This window comes from Chanodichthys erythropterus, chromosome 22 (genome assembly GCF_024489055.1).
Source record: "Chanodichthys erythropterus isolate Z2021 chromosome 22, ASM2448905v1, whole genome shotgun sequence".
NCBI classification, from domain to species: Eukaryota; Metazoa; Chordata; class Actinopteri; order Cypriniformes; family Xenocyprididae; genus Chanodichthys; species Chanodichthys erythropterus.
The window spans coordinates 7,442,876-7,463,496 of NC_090242.1; the positions used below are offsets into that span (position 1 = coordinate 7,442,876).

General features: G+C 37.9%; 1 protein-coding gene across 8 annotated transcripts; it reads left to right on the forward strand.

Annotated features, from left to right (window-relative positions):
- The first annotated feature begins 1,139 nt into the window (after positions 1-1,139).
- si:ch73-362m14.2 (NHS-like protein 2) lies at positions 1,140-13,812 on the forward strand. Of its 8 annotated transcripts, XM_067376812.1 has the most exons (7): positions 1,147-1,256; positions 2,160-2,268; positions 2,348-2,580; positions 5,817-5,964; positions 9,123-11,100; positions 12,850-12,988; positions 13,078-13,812. In XM_067376812.1, the coding sequence occupies exons 5-7, from the start codon at positions 9,210-9,212 to the stop codon at positions 13,343-13,345; spliced, it is 2,298 nt and encodes a 765-aa protein (XP_067232913.1). In that variant the 5' UTR covers positions 1,147-1,256; positions 2,160-2,268; positions 2,348-2,580; positions 5,817-5,964; positions 9,123-9,209; the 3' UTR covers positions 13,346-13,812. The 8 variants fall into 8 exon arrangements, 7 of the variants coding, with proteins under 7 accessions (XP_067232912.1, XP_067232913.1, XP_067232911.1 ...); XM_067376811.1 differs by lacking the exon at positions 2,160-2,268 and having other exon boundaries at positions 1,140-1,256; XR_010893672.1 differs by lacking the exon at positions 13,078-13,812 and adding exons at positions 11,823-11,940; positions 12,156-12,221 and having other exon boundaries at positions 1,150-2,580; positions 12,850-12,983.
- Positions 13,813-20,621: the final 6,809 nt, after the last annotated feature.

Consider the following 20,621-nt stretch of genomic DNA (forward strand, 5'->3'; position numbering starts at 1 on the left):
CAATGGGCATTTTAAACACATTATCATAAGTGTCCTTTCAGTTTTTTTAAATATTTTATTACAATAACCTATTGTCAAGTGCGTTTTATTTTATTCAAGTTGTAGGCTTCAATAAAATAAAACACACTTGACAATAGGTCTGTATTCAGATCTGAGGTTACAGAAAATAACATGGTTGGCCAGAAATTGCTGTTAAAATTACGAGTCAAAATGCTGAAATTGTCAACGATATGTTACCAGTTAACCAAGTTATCCTATAGATGCATAACATTGCTGTCACGACAATAATGAATTATTGAATTACTTACCATAATTTAACCTTCTACAGTATGTGTCAAAAAGTGTGTTTATTGCTAACAAACACGAATTAGTCAACTGCAGTATTTTTGAACTCTTATTATTATAATATAATTCTGCTTCTCATAGCCTTTCAGGTTTGCATAACATCTCTTAAAATGAACTAAAATGCTTTTAAATTTAGCAGTCAGAATAGTCTATTCTTATTTGTTACTGCGTGTTGCAGTGTTTATTATAAATGATTTATCTGTGGACGCATGTAATTATTCTCTTAATTCAAACAACAACATCTCTACTCTTCTCTGATGAAGTGTTTTGCCATTTATAGAATGAGCCAGCAGTATAATGTAGATCATTTGTTTCCCCCAGAGCAACTTTTGTTATGTTGACATAATGAGGAAATTTCACTGAAAGTTGCAATCATCATGAAAACAATAAAGAACAACATGAAATCCTCAGGGCTTCCGTATGTTTTCTTCCAGATGAATGTAATTTTAAATCTTTGTTTCTTTGCATCTCAAAATGTCTGTTTCATTTTGTACTCCTTATAAAACTTAATTTTTTCAATGAGCAAAAATCATTCAGGCTTTATTCTTATAGTCAAAACTCAAACTAATTTCAAAATAAAAAGGAGAAGTTGTTGTTCTTGGGTGTTGTCCTTATTTCATACTGTGTGGTTTCAAATCCTCCTGCAGGTGCTTTCTTGACTTTGGCCATCACCTCAACCCAGTGTTTAAGCAATCTAGAAACCCTGTTTCCTGTCACTGTCCGCTTGAGCAAACGTGCTTCCTCTATTTGAAGGGAGTGCCCCATGCTCTGTGGGTTTGGTGTCAGTTTTAAGAAAAATGATGAGGGTGCAGCGTGTGATGCACTGAACTGCTGAAAGAAAACATGCACAACATTGGAGGAATTTAAGTTACACGTCTTTATTTCGATAGTCCACATTCTACTAACAATAGGTAACTTTGCAAGTACATGTCCACAAACTCTCATTAGACTATTAATAGACTGTTAGGTTTTGGTTAGGTATTGAGGTTTGGGTTAGTAGAATAATTTGACATTTAGTTGCAGTGTGTCTTATAGTCAGCAGAATGTGTGTTGGGAGCATCAAAATAAAGTGTTAGCAGAAAGTCTACTAATACTCTAATGAGAGTTATTTGACATGTAGGTGCAGTTACTTATTTGAACCTTTTTTGCCTGTAACTTACAGCATAGCCAACATCGATACATTCACTATATTTTTTTTATATTTGGCTTTATATTACACATTATTTGGAGGTCAGCATTGAGTAGGATGTGGAATAAAATAATGAATTTACATAAATTTTGTAATTACAGTTTTTTTCAATGTATAATTTAGATTTTTCCATCCGATTAATCAAGAAAAAAATAATAATCTACCGATTAATCGGTTATTAAAGTAAATCAGTTGCAGCTCTAATGTCTAATATGTCAAAAACCCAAAACATTTCTTGCCTTGTAACATTCAGTACACATTATGTGAACCATAGCATATTCTCCATTCAAAACTGTGAAATTTCATTAAAAAGTTGGGTAGTTTGAATCACTGGATATTCCTGTCGGTCGTTGAACATTTCTGTCGTAAAACAGTTGTCAGATATTAAATCTTTAATTTTGTACATCTTACTACACACTATTTCACTGCTAAAACTAAAGCGTCGAGTTGGAATTCATGCTTGTGAACAGTAAATCCCGCCTACTCTATAAGTCACGCCCACTTTGATCTGATTGGCTATCTTGATCATTTTGACATTTGTGAGTGCTGTTAGACCACTTTGGCAGACGCAGACCAGCCCAAAAACTTAACTTTTTCAACTTTTTGTCACCCTAACAACAAACAGTGGTGTGTAATGGAGTGTCATGTCACATATCATATATTGGGGGGACAATTTGGCCATTTCTAACTACTGACTTGTCCCCCTCAATGTCCAAGGTGGTTATGGCTTTAAGGTAACAATAGCAGGTAACCTCTGTTTTCAGTGTACTCTCTTGGTGCACAGCATAATTTCAGTTTATGTTCACAATGCAGCAGCTAGAATGCTTATCTTCTCCCGAGAGTACCAGAACCTGCCGGAACCAGCTCTGTCCAGTCTGATGTCCACCCACCACCTGCAGCCTGTGTCGAGCGTCCAGTGTGGGGCTTCAATGATCAATGTCTGCTGGATGAACTGCTGCAACTTCCGGCCAGACAGCTGGAGAGACGCCTACACCTCGGCCTTATGATGGACTTCTCCATCATGAAGAATACACTGACCGATGCTGGTATTGTCCTCGGGAAAAATATACTTTGGACTAACTATAAAAATTAAAAAAAAAAAAAAAAAACACTAATTGGTTACAGCCAAATGTATCATTTTCTTCTCAAATTATTTTTCAGTTATATTTATGGTTTGGTTCAAAGCTTAAATATTGATTTAATATTAAATCAAAAATATTTGTTTTCCCAAAGACAAAAGCATTCATACCATGTAGCATTTCTGTAGGTGCTAGCAATGCCAAGGTCATGGGTTCGATTTAACTTTTTGTATTTTATGGTATTAAATTATATTTATGGGATCCATTTATTACCTGTTAATCACTTTTTGATCATAGAACTGAAAATGAAATTTCCAACTTAAACTGTTGTAAATCTTAAATGCTTTTGAGCACATTAAGTTTGGCATCTTTTTACAGAAGGCACTTGGCAGATTATTGCTGAAATGAAAGTTTAAAAAATGACACATTTTACTCTAAAACTGTGAGAAAACACAGGCCATAAAGTTGTGTTCCAAATTTGAGGTTGATATCTCAAATTCTTTTAGGTGCAGTACCAAATGTTACCACTAAATGAAATTCATTTTCCATTCATTTCCAATGAGGCCATTTTTGACCACGAACAGTACAAGTGTAATTTTTTCAGAACCATTTAACCTTTTGGGATGTCCATGTCCATGATTTTTTGTGTTCACAAGGCAAGTGTCAAAAACTTTACCAAGTTTCTTACCATTCCAAACAAATTTTTTGGTTATTCACTTGGACATCATTTGTAGGGGGCGTTCCAAACAAAAGTGAACACCTGAAACCCTTCACGAAGGGCCCTTCCACAAGTCCGTCAGTGAAGGGTACATGCCATGGTAATTTTATCGTTCATGTGACCCAGGTTAAGGCTACATGGCGAGTTAATGTATAAACAGAATAATTCAAGTTGTTTTGATTTGTTGGCGATATGTCATACATTTTATATGAATTTTAAATTTCGTAAGAAATTAGTTTAATTGCACAACCCGAATTCCGGAAATGTTGGGACGCATTTTAAATTTGAATAAAATGAAAACTAAAAGACTTTCAAATCACATGAGCCAATATTTTATTCACAGTAGAACATGTATAACATCAATGTTTAAACTAAGAAATTTTACAATTTTATGCACAAAATGAGCTCATTTCAAATTTGATGCCTGCTACAGGTCTCAAAATTGTTGGGACGGGGGCATGTTTACCATGGTGTAGCATCTCCTCTTCTTTTCAAAACAGTTTGAAGACATCTGGACATCCTGCAGTACTGGAGTTGAAATTTGGTCCCATTCTTGCCTGATATAGGGTTCCAGCTGCTGAAGAGTTTGTGGTCGTCTTTGATGTATTTTTCTCTATAGGTGAAAGATCTGGACTGTAGGCAGGAAAATTCAGCACCCAGACTCTTCTACGACGAAGCCATGCTGTTGTAATAGCTGCATTATGAGGTTTTGCATTGTCCTGCTGAAATACACAAGGCCTTACCTGAAATAGACGTCATCTGGAGGAAGGCATATGTTGCTCTAAAACCTTTATATACCTTTCAGCATTCATAGTGCCTTCCAAAACATGCAAGCTGCTCAAACCGTATGCACTTATGCACCCCCATACCATCAGAGATGCTGGCTTTTGAACTGAATGCTGATAACACGCTGGAAGGTCTTCCTCCTCTTTAGCCCGGAGGACACGGTATCCGTGATTTCCAACAAGAATGTCAAATTTGGACTCGTCTGACCATAGAACACTTTTACACTTTAAAACAGTCCATTTTAAATGAGCCTTGGCCCACATGTTGCCACATATGGCTTCCTTTTTGCATGATAGAGCTTTGGTTGGCATCTGCAGATGGCACAGCGGATCGTGTTTACCGACACTGGTTTCTGGAAGTATTCCTGAGCCCACTTAGTAAAGTAATTTACACAATCATGACGATGAGTGATGCAGTGTCGTATGAGGGCTAGAAGACATCGTGCCAACTTTTTTGAGACCTGTAGCAGGCCTCAAATTTGAAATTAGCTCATTTAGTGGATAAAAGTGTATAATTTCTGTTTAAACATTTACGTTATCTATGTTCTATTGTGAATAAAATATTGGCTTTGAAAGTCTTTTAGTTTTCATTTTATTCAAATTTAAAAAACATCCCAACATTTCCAGAATTCGGGTTGTAACATTCCAGGAGAAGATAATGAGGAAATTACGTTGTCTTTCCTTTCTCCGTGTGAGATGTTGCACTTCCAATTGGAATTTGCCCATAGATGGACTGTATGGAGAATAAACTGTTACTGACCACATTAAAAACAAATGACACTGCATGATCAACCTCAGGACTTCAAAGACATAAGAACTAACCTTGCATTTCAATCAAATAACTTACATTAGCATTGACCATGCTGTAAGATTATACATCCATGTTCATATCCAGGTTGCTTGTGTATTCCTTTCTTGGATCTCTTTGAATGACTATATAAATCAAATTGAATGAGCGATCTCTGTTTACAGCAACCATTACCATACATCAACCTGTCTGACCCTCCATACTAAGAGTAAAACACCCCGGTCCAAGCTCTAAATCATGTAACACTACACTGAACACCACCATGAAGTTTTACGATCAAATGGACTTGTTATGCAACAGAGTTGTGTAATACGGAGTGATTATATATTTCACACCTCTTCAAACATGCACTCACACCACCTCTGTTGTTGAAATGTGGAAAATGCAGAACAATGGCTGTTTTGCAGTGTTCCTGAAAATGGGTGGCACAAACTTCAAATCTCAGTTGTGCAGTGATATGCATGAGAAACGCACTCTCTTTCTGAGTTGTTTTCATACCTTTACTGCAATGCTGCACATCTGTTTTATCCAAATATTTGGTGCATTGGTCCCGTTTGTTTGGTTCTGAAAGGTTTTGGTGGTACAGTCTGAATGTTACATAAGATTATTCTTAATATCAATTATGAACGCAGCGTATCTGATTATTAAAGTAATTACTAATCCATAGGCATATAAATCGAACATGCAATCTTCTGGAGTCATAATATGGGCTACAATGGATTTTAGTGTCAATTTCACTGTGTGACTTCTTTAGCTGAGGATTTGTGCTGGCATTGTGGATTCTGGTATGTAGCTGTTTTTGACAAGCAGCACAGTGAATTTTCCAGTGTCTCTGAGGATTTGGTGTTTATATAATATGTCTCTCTCTCCCTCTCTCTCTCTCCTCACGCAGCATTCAGCGAACTTGAACTCGGAAAGGAAGCAAGCAGCCCACTTCCTATCGTCATGGTAACAGCATGTGAATGCGTTGAGCCAGAGAGACGGCGATCGAGAGGGAACGACATCAGAAGGCACGGCTCGGTCTCCAGAGCGAATGAAAGGTAAGACGAAGGGGAGAATATGGGATGTTTTTGAGACGGTGGGGTTTGGTCATCCACATATCTCTCGGAAATGTCCTAATGCTACTGCATTTAAAGGTTGGTCGATTGGTCTTTGTGTACGACGTATGTCCTCTGCGGCAATATTGTGCATTTTGACAAAGTGACCTCTGACTTTGGCCGTGCAATGATAGTCACAGTTTTTAAATAGGTTAATTTTCGTGGTTTTTCATTAGTATTTTATTTTGCATATTTATTCCAACGCGTTGTAAATGGTGTCATGCACATCCATATGGTTACAAACATACATTTTTCTGGTTGTAAGCAGCAACGTCACAATGCACATGCAAGAGCATGTGAGTAGCAAGATGTGTGCTTCTTCAATGTTTTGTTGATCTGAAAGATCCATTTGGTAATGGCACTCATGGCAACTTTCATGTTGACCATGATTATTATCAATACAGAGCGACAGGTTGTCTGAGATCCCAGTGATAGAAAGGCAGGCGTAAACATTTGGTATCATTTTCAGAGCGAGTATTTAGTCAGCCTGATGAATTAAGACACTCTACAGGTCTCATTTTGTTGCAAAACCATCACAAGCGCTGGGTGGAATCGAAATAGGCTTCGTTTTTAGATTCAGTCCATCATGTTTTTCCTCTTATGGCATTTGAATGTCCTCTTACACACTGTGTCAGAGATTTTAATAATATTTACTATAATTATATACTAATTATGTTTTTAAATAATGAGCTGACTATGTTATATAATGGATGCATTCAGTATTTACATGATGGTGTATGGTGGGTTTGGCTATCCGAGACACTTCGAGGACTTTTTTCTACATTAATAAATTATTTTTTGATAAATCATGAGTCATCCCAGTGAAAGGTATGAGCGGAGTGCAGATACTCTGTGCGTTCACTCTGTTTTTGTTATTTTTTCAGAAATGATGCGTAAAATGACATCACTTAAAGGGATAGTTCACCCTAAAATGAAAATGAAGTCAACATTTACTCACCCTTGTGTTGTTCTAATGCCGTATGCCATTCTTTCTTTTATAGACCACAAAAGGAGATTTTTTTTTAAATGTTGCACTCATGCTCATCCATATAATGGCTGTGAATAGCGACCAGCTTAAAAAAAAGACGCAAAAGTATCGCAGAATAATTCCATGCAATGTGTCGTATATTCCAAGTGTTCTGGGGGCAGTGTTGGGGAAAGTTACTTTTAAAAAATATTGCATTAAAATATTGCATTACTCCCTAAAAAAAGTAAATCAATTGAGTTACTTAGTTACTTTTTATAAAAAGTAATGCGTTACATTACTTTTGCATTACTTTTTCTCATCTGGGCTGGGCTGTTTGGTTGTTTGTTTTTATAACGACAACAAAAAAAAATCTATTTTTGTCAAATGTTAAGGCCCTTTCACACCAAAAGTGAAATGAATAAGCCTCAGGCTGAAGGAAATGCAAATTCACACCTGTACAGTAGAGGGCGCCTCTCAAACAAACAAGACTTTCAGCTTTGCTGCCATTCTGGAATACAGAAGAATAGGACGCAGGAGAAGTAAATGAGTAAATGTATGTGCACATTTAGTCTAGAACTAGTCTGGAATAACGATAATGTTCACACAACGCTTCTGAACTGAATTTCTCTCAACATTGCGACAGGAGTGCTGTCAGTCAATACATGTGAAAATAAAGGAACTTGTGTTACTTATTTGAAAAATTAACTCTTTTGTTGTAAATTTAAAAGTAATGCGTAACTTTACTAGTTACTTGGAAAAGTAATCTGATTACATAGGTCACGTTGCTTATAATATATGATATGAAATTTAATGTATAATTTAACTAAAATCCTAACCTTGGCCATTGGTCTTCTGTGCTCGACTGCTCTTTTTTTGAGACTCTGCTCTTCACTCCGACTCACCGAGAAAAACACAAGTTGCGAGAAATCAAGATTAATAAAAAATGCGTGACATGAGATACAATCCATGAACCTTCTTCTCGGAGGTGAATATATCCGTTGTGTTCGTACCAAATAGTTATTCTGACTGTCACCAGACAAACGGAATTCCGGTCTGGAGATATTTGACTTGCGCAGATCATTTTTTGGGGGATTTCAACGGCCAAGGGCAGGATTTTCATAAAATAATACATTAAATTTCAGCTTGTTTTTCACCAAACCCTTTCATATACCCTCAGAACACTTGGAATGCACAACACGTCACATGGGATCACTCTGTGATACTTTTGCGTCTTTTGTAAAAAGCTTGATGCTGGTCGCTATTCACTGCCATGATATGGATGAGCGCAAGCAGGAGATTTTTTTTTGTGGTCCATAAAAGAAAGAAAAGCTTACGGCATTAGAACACCAGGGTGAACAAATGATAACTTAATTTTCATTTCAAGGTGAACTATCGCTTTAATTAAAATTATATTAATAATAAAGATGTGCATTTTGTCAAAGGTCCTTGGATGAAAAAAAGATTGGGGTAGATTAAGGGGGAAGCTATAAGGAAAATAAATCAAATCACTTTGATAAGCTGTAAAGGCCTGTTTTATTGCCAAGACTGGCAAAAGCACAGATTATCTATTTATTAACAACTTTCAGAAAAAATATCCCACAAAGGCCAGACTGTTTCTGATCAGTATTGTAAAGATGAGGGCCTTTTAACCCTCACCTGAGAAGTAACCATACTTACTGGGAATGCTACATATTTAAAATGTTCAATAAAGTGACATGGTTAAATCATACAGTCTGTATATTATATGGAGAACTTACGATCTTTGTTGTGCAGTAACCAATAAAAGCAATCATCCTTGCCATTTTAAATAACATTCTGTTGTTTCCGTCGCCGCTCATGATTGCTTCTGAGAGCAATAACCGCATGTGTAAATACAGTTGAGATTTCTCTCGAGTCTGCTTTCGGTCTCTGTATGGATGAACAGGTAACTGTTGCCATGGCAAACACCCACTCATGTGCCAAACAAAGACCGAGATGGGCAGATTTTCCCTTCCACACTTTTTAGTCCGCTCTGTTTAAAGCATTTGGACAGTGATGTCACCCAGTGATATTTTTAGTGGGAAAGAGACTCAGTATTTGCCTTTATTTCATAACATCACAGCCCTGCAATGAATTCTTCTTTCTGTTCCCTCAGGTTGTGTGTTTTCACGAACAGCTTGAAGGAGCCAAATGGAATATCTCTGCAACGAATTCATGAGAAAGTGCTAAACTAAAATCGAAGATGGAAAACACAACTTTGGTTTGTTCTGGTCAGGGCTGGTGCGGCCCAAACGTTTCCACCTTTTCATCCGAGTGGGATGATAATGTAAACTCCTTTCTGATGGCACCTGACGTGATCAAACCCCCTCCACAATTCCAGGATCCAGAGGAGCCGAGCCAGGCTTCACCCACTGACTCTGCTGCCGTGACAAGACGAGATAAAGATGGCTTGAGCTCCCTGAAGAAAGAGCGTAGGAGTAGACCGACCAGTAACATAGAGCTCCACAGACGCTCCTTGTCACTTTCCACCACTGTCAATTCCAACCCAGGTGTGGCCCGACGCCGGTGTGAAAGCTACGCGCTTTCATATCCCAGCAGCAGCTCGGAGGACAGCGGCAGCGACAGCACCTCTGCGAGGAGGGGAGATCGACTTCCAGATGCAGTGCCACGGTCTAGATCCCGGAGCATCGTCCTCAAGAAGGCCAAAAGGAAACCAGCTCCACCTATAAGAACAGTGTCACTGCAAAGGCTCAAGTATTCAGAACACAAAATACAGGGACTTCACCTCAGAAAAGATGCCCAAAGCGTCATGATACTGCCAGATCTTATCCCAACCTCGAAGCAAGACGTTGGTAAGTGCAAGAAATCATCTCCCACCACTGAAGCACCTGGCAAGGTGGCACCGAAGACGTCTGTCTCTAGTCACAGAGCACTAAATGAGCTTCGATCCAGCGAACCTTGCAAGCCGGGCCTAGGCACCTCCGCGGCAACTCCAGTACATGAGGGTACATCTGGTAATTCTGAAATTAACACATCTCCCTCCTCTTCCCACTCTTCCGCCTCCCAGCCCTCCATCTCTTCACCGTCCAAACGCATTGGGCCAAACTCTCCGTCGAGTGGATACGCAAGCCAGTGTGAAACTCCAACTCAGTCAGTCCTGTCCTCGATTGCCATGGGACCTTCTCAGCTGGGCTGCAGAATGCGGCATAAGCCTTCCGGTGTTATTCCTCCATGCCAAAGGGCAAGAAACCGTAATGCGAGGCTATCTCTTCAGCTTCCTGAGATTCAACGTCCCACTCCTGATCTAGAACCTTCCGCAGTTCAGCCAAAAGTGAATCGGCGCTACTCAGATAGCACTGAAGCCACCAGACCCAAACAAAGGATGAGTAACAGCCTGTTGATAATGCCAGTGGTTACTCAGGAGGACCTCAACAATGTGCGTTTACGTTCAGTCAGCAGCACTGATCTGGAGAATGCACAGGAAACTACAACTGACATAATTGAGGAGGAGACTGAAAGGGGTGGAATCACTTTAAGCCCTACAAACAACCAAAAAGCCAAACCACCAGTGGCTCCAAAGCCGCAGAGAAACAAATGGCCACCCAATGCTGTGGTACAGCCACGTTGTGGAGCGGCTTCTAATCCAGAACCGCCAGCAGTCACAGTCAGTGAGAGATCAGAAGACATCTACGCAATGATCAACAAAGCAAAACCTAAAGTGACTGTACCATCAGAAAGTATCACCAGTATTGAACAAGAACATCATCAGAGGCAGCAGATTTTTTTGGAAGGACATTCTCCGCAGACGACGAGAGAACCCCGTCAGCCACAACCCCCATGCTCTTTTGAGCCGCAGAATCCAAATGTGGTCCCCTTCAACGCAACCACCTGTTGTAACCAACTTCATAAGAAGAGAAGAGCCCCACCACCACCTCTGACAAAGACTCCAGCTGTGGACAATTCGCTTTATCATGACTCAGCTGCTCTGAAGAGCCCAGATGAAGCCCAGTCTCCATCTAAACACTGCAAGTCTCCAAAGTCTCCGACCTCGGCAAGTCAATATCATGTTACCTTATATGGCGTCATTCCAACTTACCCTATGGTCACTGAACAACAGCACTCAAGTGCAGGAGGTAAGGGAACTGTAATGGGCAAGAATAGGGCTGTCACGATTCCTCGATTAAATTCCAGTACTCGATTTTTAAAAATCCTTGATAGCAATTTACTAGTGTCGAGTAAATCCCTTTCCTGTAGCTCAGTGGTTAGAGCATGGCACTAGCAATGCCAAGGTCATGGGTTCAATCCCAGGGATTGCACATATTCAGATACAATGCAATGTAAGTCGCTTTGGATATAAACGTCTGCCAAATGTGTAAATGTAATGTAAATGTAAACAAAATACCAGAATTGACGCAGTTTGGGTTGCTTATAACGTTCATCTGGGAATGTAAATGCAATGATGCACATTTACATTACATTTACACATTTGGCAGACGTTTATATCCAAAGCGACTTACATTGCATTATACTATATATTTGTATCTGAATATGTGCAATCCCTGGGATTGAACCCATGACCTTGGCATTGCTAGTGCCATGCTAGTGCCATGCATTTCATTAGGTAAATAATTTATAAACCTACACCAACTGAGAATTCATCAATATGTTTCAATAGAGGGTATGCATGTGACGTCACCATCGGCCTGAGCGACTGCGGTTACGCCCACTGAGTGGCAGCATTGGTTTTCAGCATGAATGCTGAGAAAAACACACAAAACACATTCAAAATAGGAAATAGCTTTGCAGTTGACTGTACAAATAGATTTGACAAGAAATCTGAGGTTTGTTTTTACAGACTGTCAAAAGCTAAAGAAAAGAGAAGCAAATGGATCGCTGCAATCCACAGAAACAGGACTCCAGGCAGCGAAACGTGGATTTGCAGTTATCATTTTGTCAATATGTTGAATTTTGAGGTAAAATAATACCCTATATGTTGTATTTACAACTCATCAATTAATTATTTACCATCTTATATTCTGCATAATTGGGTGTTTTTAAATAAACTATATGGCTGAATGATAAATATAAAATGTATATAAGTGATCACCCGGATTTAGACCTATTTATATTGTATTTAAAGCATTCACAGACAAATTTGCTTTATGTATTTCCCCTGCGTCGAAATCAGGCACATAAATGTCTGGAAACACGATTCCTGGCTGAATGTCAGTATTCATGGATCACTGGATCTTTGGTAAGTTGTATCAGGAACACTATCGAGTCCAACCTGTAGTTTAATCGTTTAATGTTAAATGTTTAATGTTTTACTCACGTTTTCGCAGTTTCCTCAATTAAATCCATTCATTCAGCAGGCTCTTTTACCACTCAGACCGGCTGAGGGGCTTGTTTCGGCGGGAAATGCAAGCCCTCTATATATGCGAACCTATTTTTTTACAGTCTATGATGCGAACCTTTCATCGCGATTTCAAAATAAAAGTTTAAACCCTCGCTCTGAGTTTGCATGTCCACATATTCTTGTACAAGTGGCATTAGTATTTCTATCATAAAGAAGTTGCCAAGAAGTTGTACTAAAGATTAATTAAATGTCGTTTGGCCAATATTAAACAAGGATTTAGTAAGTGTAACAACACCAGGCCATTGGCGCCCTCTGCAGGCATTAATGTACATCATTTGATTGCTTAAATTATATATATTGTGTGTATTATTACCAAAAAAAAAAATCCAATTAATCATCAGAATAATCGACCGATTACTCATTTACCAAAATAATTGTTAGTGACAGCCCTAGGCAAGAATAGACTGAATTTTTCAGTTTGTGAAACTGCTATAATCTCATCAAATTCAATTCTTCATGCCAACAGATCATCCAACATACGATGTAGAGCAGAGGGACCGAATGCCCGACCTTGGACCTCTACAATTAGTAGGAGAGGAAGACGATGTATTTCTTTACAAGTCCAAATCTCAAACCACGGAGGATCTATTCACCATAATTCACAGGTTAATTAGTGCTGCTACAAAATACTGTAGTTCCCAGTACAGCTGCAGTCTTGTTTTTACATTGTTCTCATCATTTTTCCATTTTGCAGGTCTAAAAGAAAGCTCCTGGGTCGTAAAGACTCCTTTGAAAATAAGCAAGGTGACCCTGGCACTCAGACACTCGGCAGCGGAGCTTCCAAGATCAGTTCTCAAAATGACAACTTCATGGCTTTTCTGAGAAGGACGAGAAGCGCCAAGGCTGGTTGCGGTGAACGAATCTCCGCCGCAGAGCTCCTCAGAAGCTCCAAGCCCACAGTTACCATTGCAGCAAACATCACCCACTGCAAAAATAGCTATGTACAGTCACACGGTCCATAAAGTATAGCTATTTTCACAATCATGTTTTACGTCTAAACTAGTTTATCATCACAATGCCATGTCAAAGTTTTTGAAACAATATCAAAGTATCATAAATAAAACTGGCTTGTAAATATTTGCTTTGGTTTTGAAGAGGATCTAAAGCAGAACATTAAGAAGTTGTTCAAACCATATATCTTCCTGAAACATGTATCGTTTTTTCATTGTAATGAATGATATGAACAGAATAATCCACATTTGTAAATTCAAATATATCTTTATGTGTTAATGTAGATATAAATGTTTTAAGAGTTGAGATGCTATCTTGAGAAAATATTACAGTTCTTGTCATAAAGTTACTGAATATTAAAACATAAATGATTTGTTGTGTTTGGGCTTCCTGCCTTCCATAACGAAGCAGACTATATCAATGACTGTTTTAAGATGTTCTGCTGTAGATTTGCACATGTTCAGTATATTAAATTGCTTTTCAAAAGTAACTCATGCTTGTTTTGTGTTTCTTAGAACATTCTATATTCATGGTTCATTTACATTTTTTCATGTTTATAGAGATAGAATAAAGAAATTGTTGTATATCTTATTTATGCATACAATTTAAGCTTCTATCATGCAACTTTTTTTGGATATGTGGGATGTGAGAGCTGTCATAATAAGGAATTAATATAATCTTCAGGTTGCATAGACAAATCTGCAATGCCATCATCACACACCTGCTACAGTCTGACTTTGAAGGGATTATTACACGTGTCGACCTGTTAAGTGATGACGTCTTGTTTTAGCACTTAATTCTTTTCCTTCATTTGCAAACAACAAGAACCTGCTCTCGTAGTAGAGTTTTTTTTATTATTATTATTATCATAAATAAAATACTGCAAGAAAATATGTCTTTTTTTGCATTATGGTTAGGCGATGCAGTTTATACATTTCTCAACATTCACATTTGACATGGTGAGTTTGCCAAAATAACGATAATATATAGCATCCATGCGCTGCATTAAGAAGCAATCAATGTAATTTTAACTCATGATGTTGTGATGATATTATATCACATACCCCATGTTGAACAAAAGATGGTGTTTGCATGAAGATGTTGCAAAATGCTGTGCTTAACCTCAATATAAATAAAAACAGACAGAGATGTGATTTACAGTTGAATGTGAATTTAATGGACCTGAGCTAACAATGCTATGGACATCCCTGTCTCCCACAATGTTTCTCAGTTTATCCAGAATTGTGCAGCTCTAGAGTAAAATGTATTTAAAACTGTGTTTTTAAAGATTTGTATCATTTGTTTTCCAGATGAAGCACTCTTTAAAAGACATCTTGAAGGAGGCGTTTGTGTATCTAGTAGTTCTGACATGGTGTGAACGCACCTTAATCACACTGTTTTGGTGACTATTGACTTTCATTTTATATACAAAAAAAATAAAAGACATTTCTTAAAGCTGTAGTCCATAACTTTTTTTGGTAAAAAATTATCCAAAAATAATTTTTGAGCATGTGAATAACCAGCCAGAGTTCAAAACTATCTTCATACTGTAGTCTGATTCACAACGGTAAGCTTATAATAATGTTTTCTAATAAGAGAACGCCACCGTTTGTCTTTGTGTTATTAAATCACGTCTGTTTACATGAAGAACGAATCCCAGTTAGGCTATATCATGTGAGGATGCTGCAGGTGACGGATCATTTATAGCAGTGGTCACCAACCTTTTTAAGCCCAAGATCCCTGACCTCGACCTTTTTGAAAGACAAGATCTACTTCATAGAAAAAGACAGCCCAGATTGTATTTAGTATTTTTTTCGTGGTCAATGTAGATTCTGATTTATTTAGCGTTTTTATTTATTTATTTTTTACAAGCAAATTGGCCGATTCTGATACTGGTTGCAGATATTTATTATTAATATTATTATAATAAACAAAAATATATAGCCATTTCAAATTAGAGGGAACCACTGCTTTTTAATCACAATCCAAACAAAGATGCTATGCACGTTGCATGAACAGTTGTTTTCCCTCCTGAAAAATCCAGCTAAAACCAGCCTAAGATGGTCAGGCTGGTTTTAACTGGTCTCCTAGCCTGGTCATAGCTGGTTTTAGAGGGGTTTTGACTTTTGACCAGCTTAAACCAGCTGAACACCTGCTAACCCAGGCTGGGAGACAAGCTAAAACCAGCTACTTCCAGCTTAAACCAGCTAAGACCAGTCAACCAGCTTAGGCTGGTTTTAGCTGGATTTTTCAGCAGGGTTTTTATTTGAGTTAGATTTAATTTCAAGATTTAAAGCAAAAACAGTACGGTCTGACTTTATCTTTGTGAAATTATAAATGCTACACACACAAAAAAAACGGCAGGCTGAATGAGATGCAGATTCACTCTCTGACAGCAGGTGGCGCTTATGGAGCAGCAGTGATACAGTGTTTCCTTGGTTACCGCTGTAAACAAAGCTGAAATGCGCTAATAATTAGCTACTTTATTCGGAAGTAAGAGGAAAAAAAAATGCCATTGCCATCGAAATCTCCCTGAAGACTGATCTCCTTTTAGAGATGAATTCCTGATCCCTCACCCCCAATTCAATATTTATATTTTCTTCCTATATTTCGAGCATCGTGAACAGTGAGCTGCTCTGCCTGCTACAGAATTGTCTCCTCTTCGCGTCCGTCTTCAGCGTCTCTGGCCTCTTGTTAACGGCCGTTTACAGACTCAGACGTAATGTGGGCTATTTACCTTTATCTGTCTGCCCCAGTAGTTCCAGAAAATAACAAAAAAATAAATACAAAAATACAGTACAAAGACTGGAGAAATGTAATGTATTTTTGTACTCATATTTCTGTTATTTTCGCGAGCTACTGGAACAGTGATAAAGATCGACCGGTCGATCGCGATCGACGGGTTGGCGACCACTGATTTATAGCCTTTTCTCACAGCAGCTGCAGTAATTAAACTTATTATAGCGATTGTATGGTATGACAAATTAACGTTAAGAGAGACTGTACAGAAATTTAAATCTACAGGTAACGCTAATACACGCAAACATTAGATTCATCCACACTGAGGATTCGCGCCGATGCACAACCCACGTAAAGATGATAATTCTGCAAACAACTGCAATTGCAGGCTTCAAACAGAGATGGCGACAACGAAACAAAACGTGTTCATGTTCAGGTATGGAACGACATGGCTAGACTAAAAAAAAAAACTCAAAACATTGTGTTTGCAAGGGCTTGATGTACTTGCAGAGGGATGTGTGTCATGTCCGACTCAAACCTCGGAACTGTGTCTTGGATGGACGATTTGTGCATAAGATCACAGATTACTGGTACAGCCAGGTTTTGGATGGGCAGAAATTCCCATACATGGATACCCCAGCAGAGGGCAGAAATTCCAGTATCAGAGAAACTCTGATAGATTGTATTATCCCAATACTTCTCTTCACGTGTTTTTGACTAACCTGAGCTAGCGTTTGCACTCTTTTCTTCCGCATGCTGCACCTTTCAATATAAATAGAGCAAAATCACGGGGACTTTAAGACTGGCCATTTTAATATCAGCGTAAGGTAAGAAACATCTAGATTTTTCTGTTCAGTTATGGGCCAGCTAACAGGGAACGCTCCCATACCTTTGACTAACGTTCTTTAAAAGCTATGTAAATGTTAGGACAAAACGTTATTAAAGTAACGTTCTTATAATGCTATTAATAGTTAATAAACGTTCTCGTAATGCTGAGAGAAAATGTACTTAGAACAATGTTCTTGGAACGTCCATGTGACGTTATTCGTACTTGAATGTTCTCACAATAGAAAACGTTCTTAGAATAACATTCTCAGAACATCCTTATAATGCAATTATTATTTGCCAAATGTTTTCATAATCCAGTGACGTTAATAGTCAAAACGTCCAGTTTTTATTTAATGTATCCTATTAAGAATGTTTTTTTCTTGGTTTATGTGAACTTTAGAGGAACATTAATTTCTATCAATTTGAAAACGTTATGAAAACGTTATTTCTGAAAGTGTTCTGAATGTTCAAAACATCCATTTTTTTTTTTTTTTTTTTTTTATGTTTTAAGATCGTTTTTTCCTAAGATTTACATAACTTTTAAAGAACGTTAGTTTTGGGAACGATCCCTGCTGGGACTGAACCTAATGCATTACACTAATCAATCAGGACTTTGAACTTCCCAGAGACTCAGTTTAGTGTACTACTTCAGTAAAATGTCAATCTTAAAGTAAAGTCTTATTTGTTCATTTTTGTAATTCAAACATTTAATGCATTTAGAGACTTTTATGCTCTGAGAAAATGTAAACACTTTCCCATGTTTTCTCCATGTACTCCAGTTTCCACCACAGGTAAAAGACATGCAGCACAGATAAATTGTCTGTGTGTGAGCCATGTGTCCGTTCAAGGTGTTTCCCCCGCCTGTGGCCCGAGACGATGGGATAGACTCCAGCCCCAGTGCAATCCTAGAAAGGATAAGTTGTGTGGAAAATGTATGGAAGAGTATTTTTGTGTAACCAAGAAGAAATTTAAAAAAAACATTCAGAAATAACATTTTCATAACTTAATGGGAATGTTAAGGACATATTTTTGTTAGCTGTTTTTTTTATATATAATCAGTTTATTTAAATAAGGTCTTTATAATAAATGGAAATAATATTTTACATTATGCACGCAACTACATCAAATGACCTTCTGTAACGCCCACATCTGAAAAACACTCTCCCTCTCTGTAATAAACACGATGTTAGTCCCATCTGAATCATAAAAGTCACAGATATCAGGGTGACTCAGTTGTTGAAAACTAGTTCCATCCAAATAGGCTTTATATAGAGTGTTAAAAGATGGCTGGGGCTTTTCTTTGGTAAATGATTGGCTTGTGCAACATGGCATTGTTTGGAGCAGAGCACTGTGTCTACACCAGACGCGAGTGTTGTCCGTTGCAGACACACGGTGGAAGAGTTCGAAATATTAAAAAGTTTAAAGGAACGGTTCACCCAAAAATGAAATTTCTGTGATTAATTACTCATGTCCTTCCACACCCGTAAGACCTTCGTTCATCTTCAGAACACAAATTAAGATATTTTTGATGAAATCTGAGAGATTTCTGTCCCTCCTTGACCTCCTGCTGAAGCTCAAGCATGCTGCGTAACATGAGAATGAACCTTCCGTTTACCACTACTCATGTGTGAGATGATGAATGTTTCTGGTATGGTTTACACAGATATGTGTGTATATATTTTACAAATGCTTTAATTTCACAAACAGAAATAATCCAGAAGATCCAGAAACCTCCTCTGCTGTGTAGACCAGTTGTAGCCATCCGAGGTGTATATGATTGTCTTCTTTTAGCCAAACACAATCTGAGTTATATTAAAATATATCCTGGCTCTTCCAAGCTTTATAATGGACGTGAAGAGGGCTTGAGCTTTTTTGAAGCCCAAAAAAAGCACATCCATCCATCATAAAAGTAATCCATACGGCTCCAAGGGGTTAATAAAATGAAAAAATAGATTTTCATGGTGCAATAAGGTTCCTTTTTGTGCAATTTCTGATGTGCAATATACTCTTTATTCAAAATATGAAGAGTACATATTATTTTTATTATTTATTATATATCTTTCTTGTATGTGTGTGTACTTGAATGAGACTAAATTTCGTTGTACAGCTGTACAGTGACAATAAAAGTGTTCTATATATTCTATATTCTTCTGAAGCGAAGCAAAGGGACTTTGTAAGAAAAATTACATAGGCAAAAAAAAATAGATAGATGCACTTTTTTGTGCTTCAAAATCTTGAACCCCCCATTCACTACTATTATAAAGCTTGGAAGAGCCAGGATATATTTTAATATAACTCTGATTGTGTTCTTCTGAAAGAAGAAGTCATACAACTAGGATCTCTTGAGGGTGAGAATCATGGGATAATTTTAATTTTTGGGTGAACTATCCCTTTAAGTCCACAAGACCATAGTGTGTCCCATTTGTCATTTTAGATTTCAGGTGCTCGTGAGCGCCCCCTTTGCAGCCGTTAGGTGCCCTCAATGAGCGAGCTCCACAGCAGACTTCTACCTGTCAATCAAAGCTCCATTACATCACAAAAGTGTGGATTCAGAGGAAGGTCAAGAGGGCTTAGGGTTCTATTTGGGACAGGGCCAGTGCTGAACTTTATTCTCCTGCGTCCTATTCTTCTGCAATCCAGAATTGCAGCACAACTGAAAGGTTTGTTTGAGCTGCGCCCCCAATGTACAGTCATGAATTTGCTTCTTTCTTTTTTTTTCCTTGAATTTTATTCATTTCATTTTTGTGAAAGGGCCTTTACATTGACCAAAAATAGAACTTTTGTTTTTTTGTTGTTTAAAAACAAACAGGTAAGCCCAGCCCAGGTGAGAAAAGGTAACATAACACATTACTTTCCATAAAAATCAACAAAATAATGCAATTAGATACTTTTCTTTAGGGAGTAATGCCAGGTGCCGGGTGTATTTAGGTGGGATTTAGCCCTTTTATTATCTGTCGTCTCAGATCCCCTAAAAATATAATCACCATGTGGTGCTTCCTCAAGAAAGTTTATTATTTTCACGTGTTTTTTAAGTCTTGTCAGTTTAAAAATTCAAGTGATTTTAAGCCATTCAAGCATAAGACAGAGAACTGCAGTACTGGTGCGCTGTGATAGACAATTTCTGTGCGCGCACTCAGAAAGTCGCCTCTCAGACAGCACTCGAGTACAGAATCAAGTAATCTTTTGCATCTTCTTGAGCAAATGCACACAACATTATGTCAAAATGCCTTTTTTTTACAAGTATCCACGTAAAGGTCTTAAAGGTGCCATAGAACATCTTTTCAAAAGATGTAATAAAAGTTTAAGGTGTCCCCTGAATGTGTCTGTGAAGTTTCAGCTCAAAATACCCCATAGATTTTTTTTTTATTCATTTTTTTAACTGCCTATTTTGATGCATAGTTAATGATGCCCCAAAATAGGCAGTTAAAAAAATCGAAAAATCTATCTTTAAATCTATCGCTCCCTTCCCTCCCGAGCTCTCGAATATAAGTGCAGTTATACAGTGCATAAACAAAGTTCACACAGCTAATATAACCCTCAAATGGATCTTTACAAGATGTTCGTCATTCATGCTGCATGCATGCTTCGATTCCTGTGAGTATAGTATTTATTTGGATGTTTACATTTGATTCTGAATGAGTTTGATAGTGCTCCGTGGCTAACGGCTAATGCTACACTGTTGGAGAGATTTATAAAGAATGAAGTTGTGTTTATGAATTA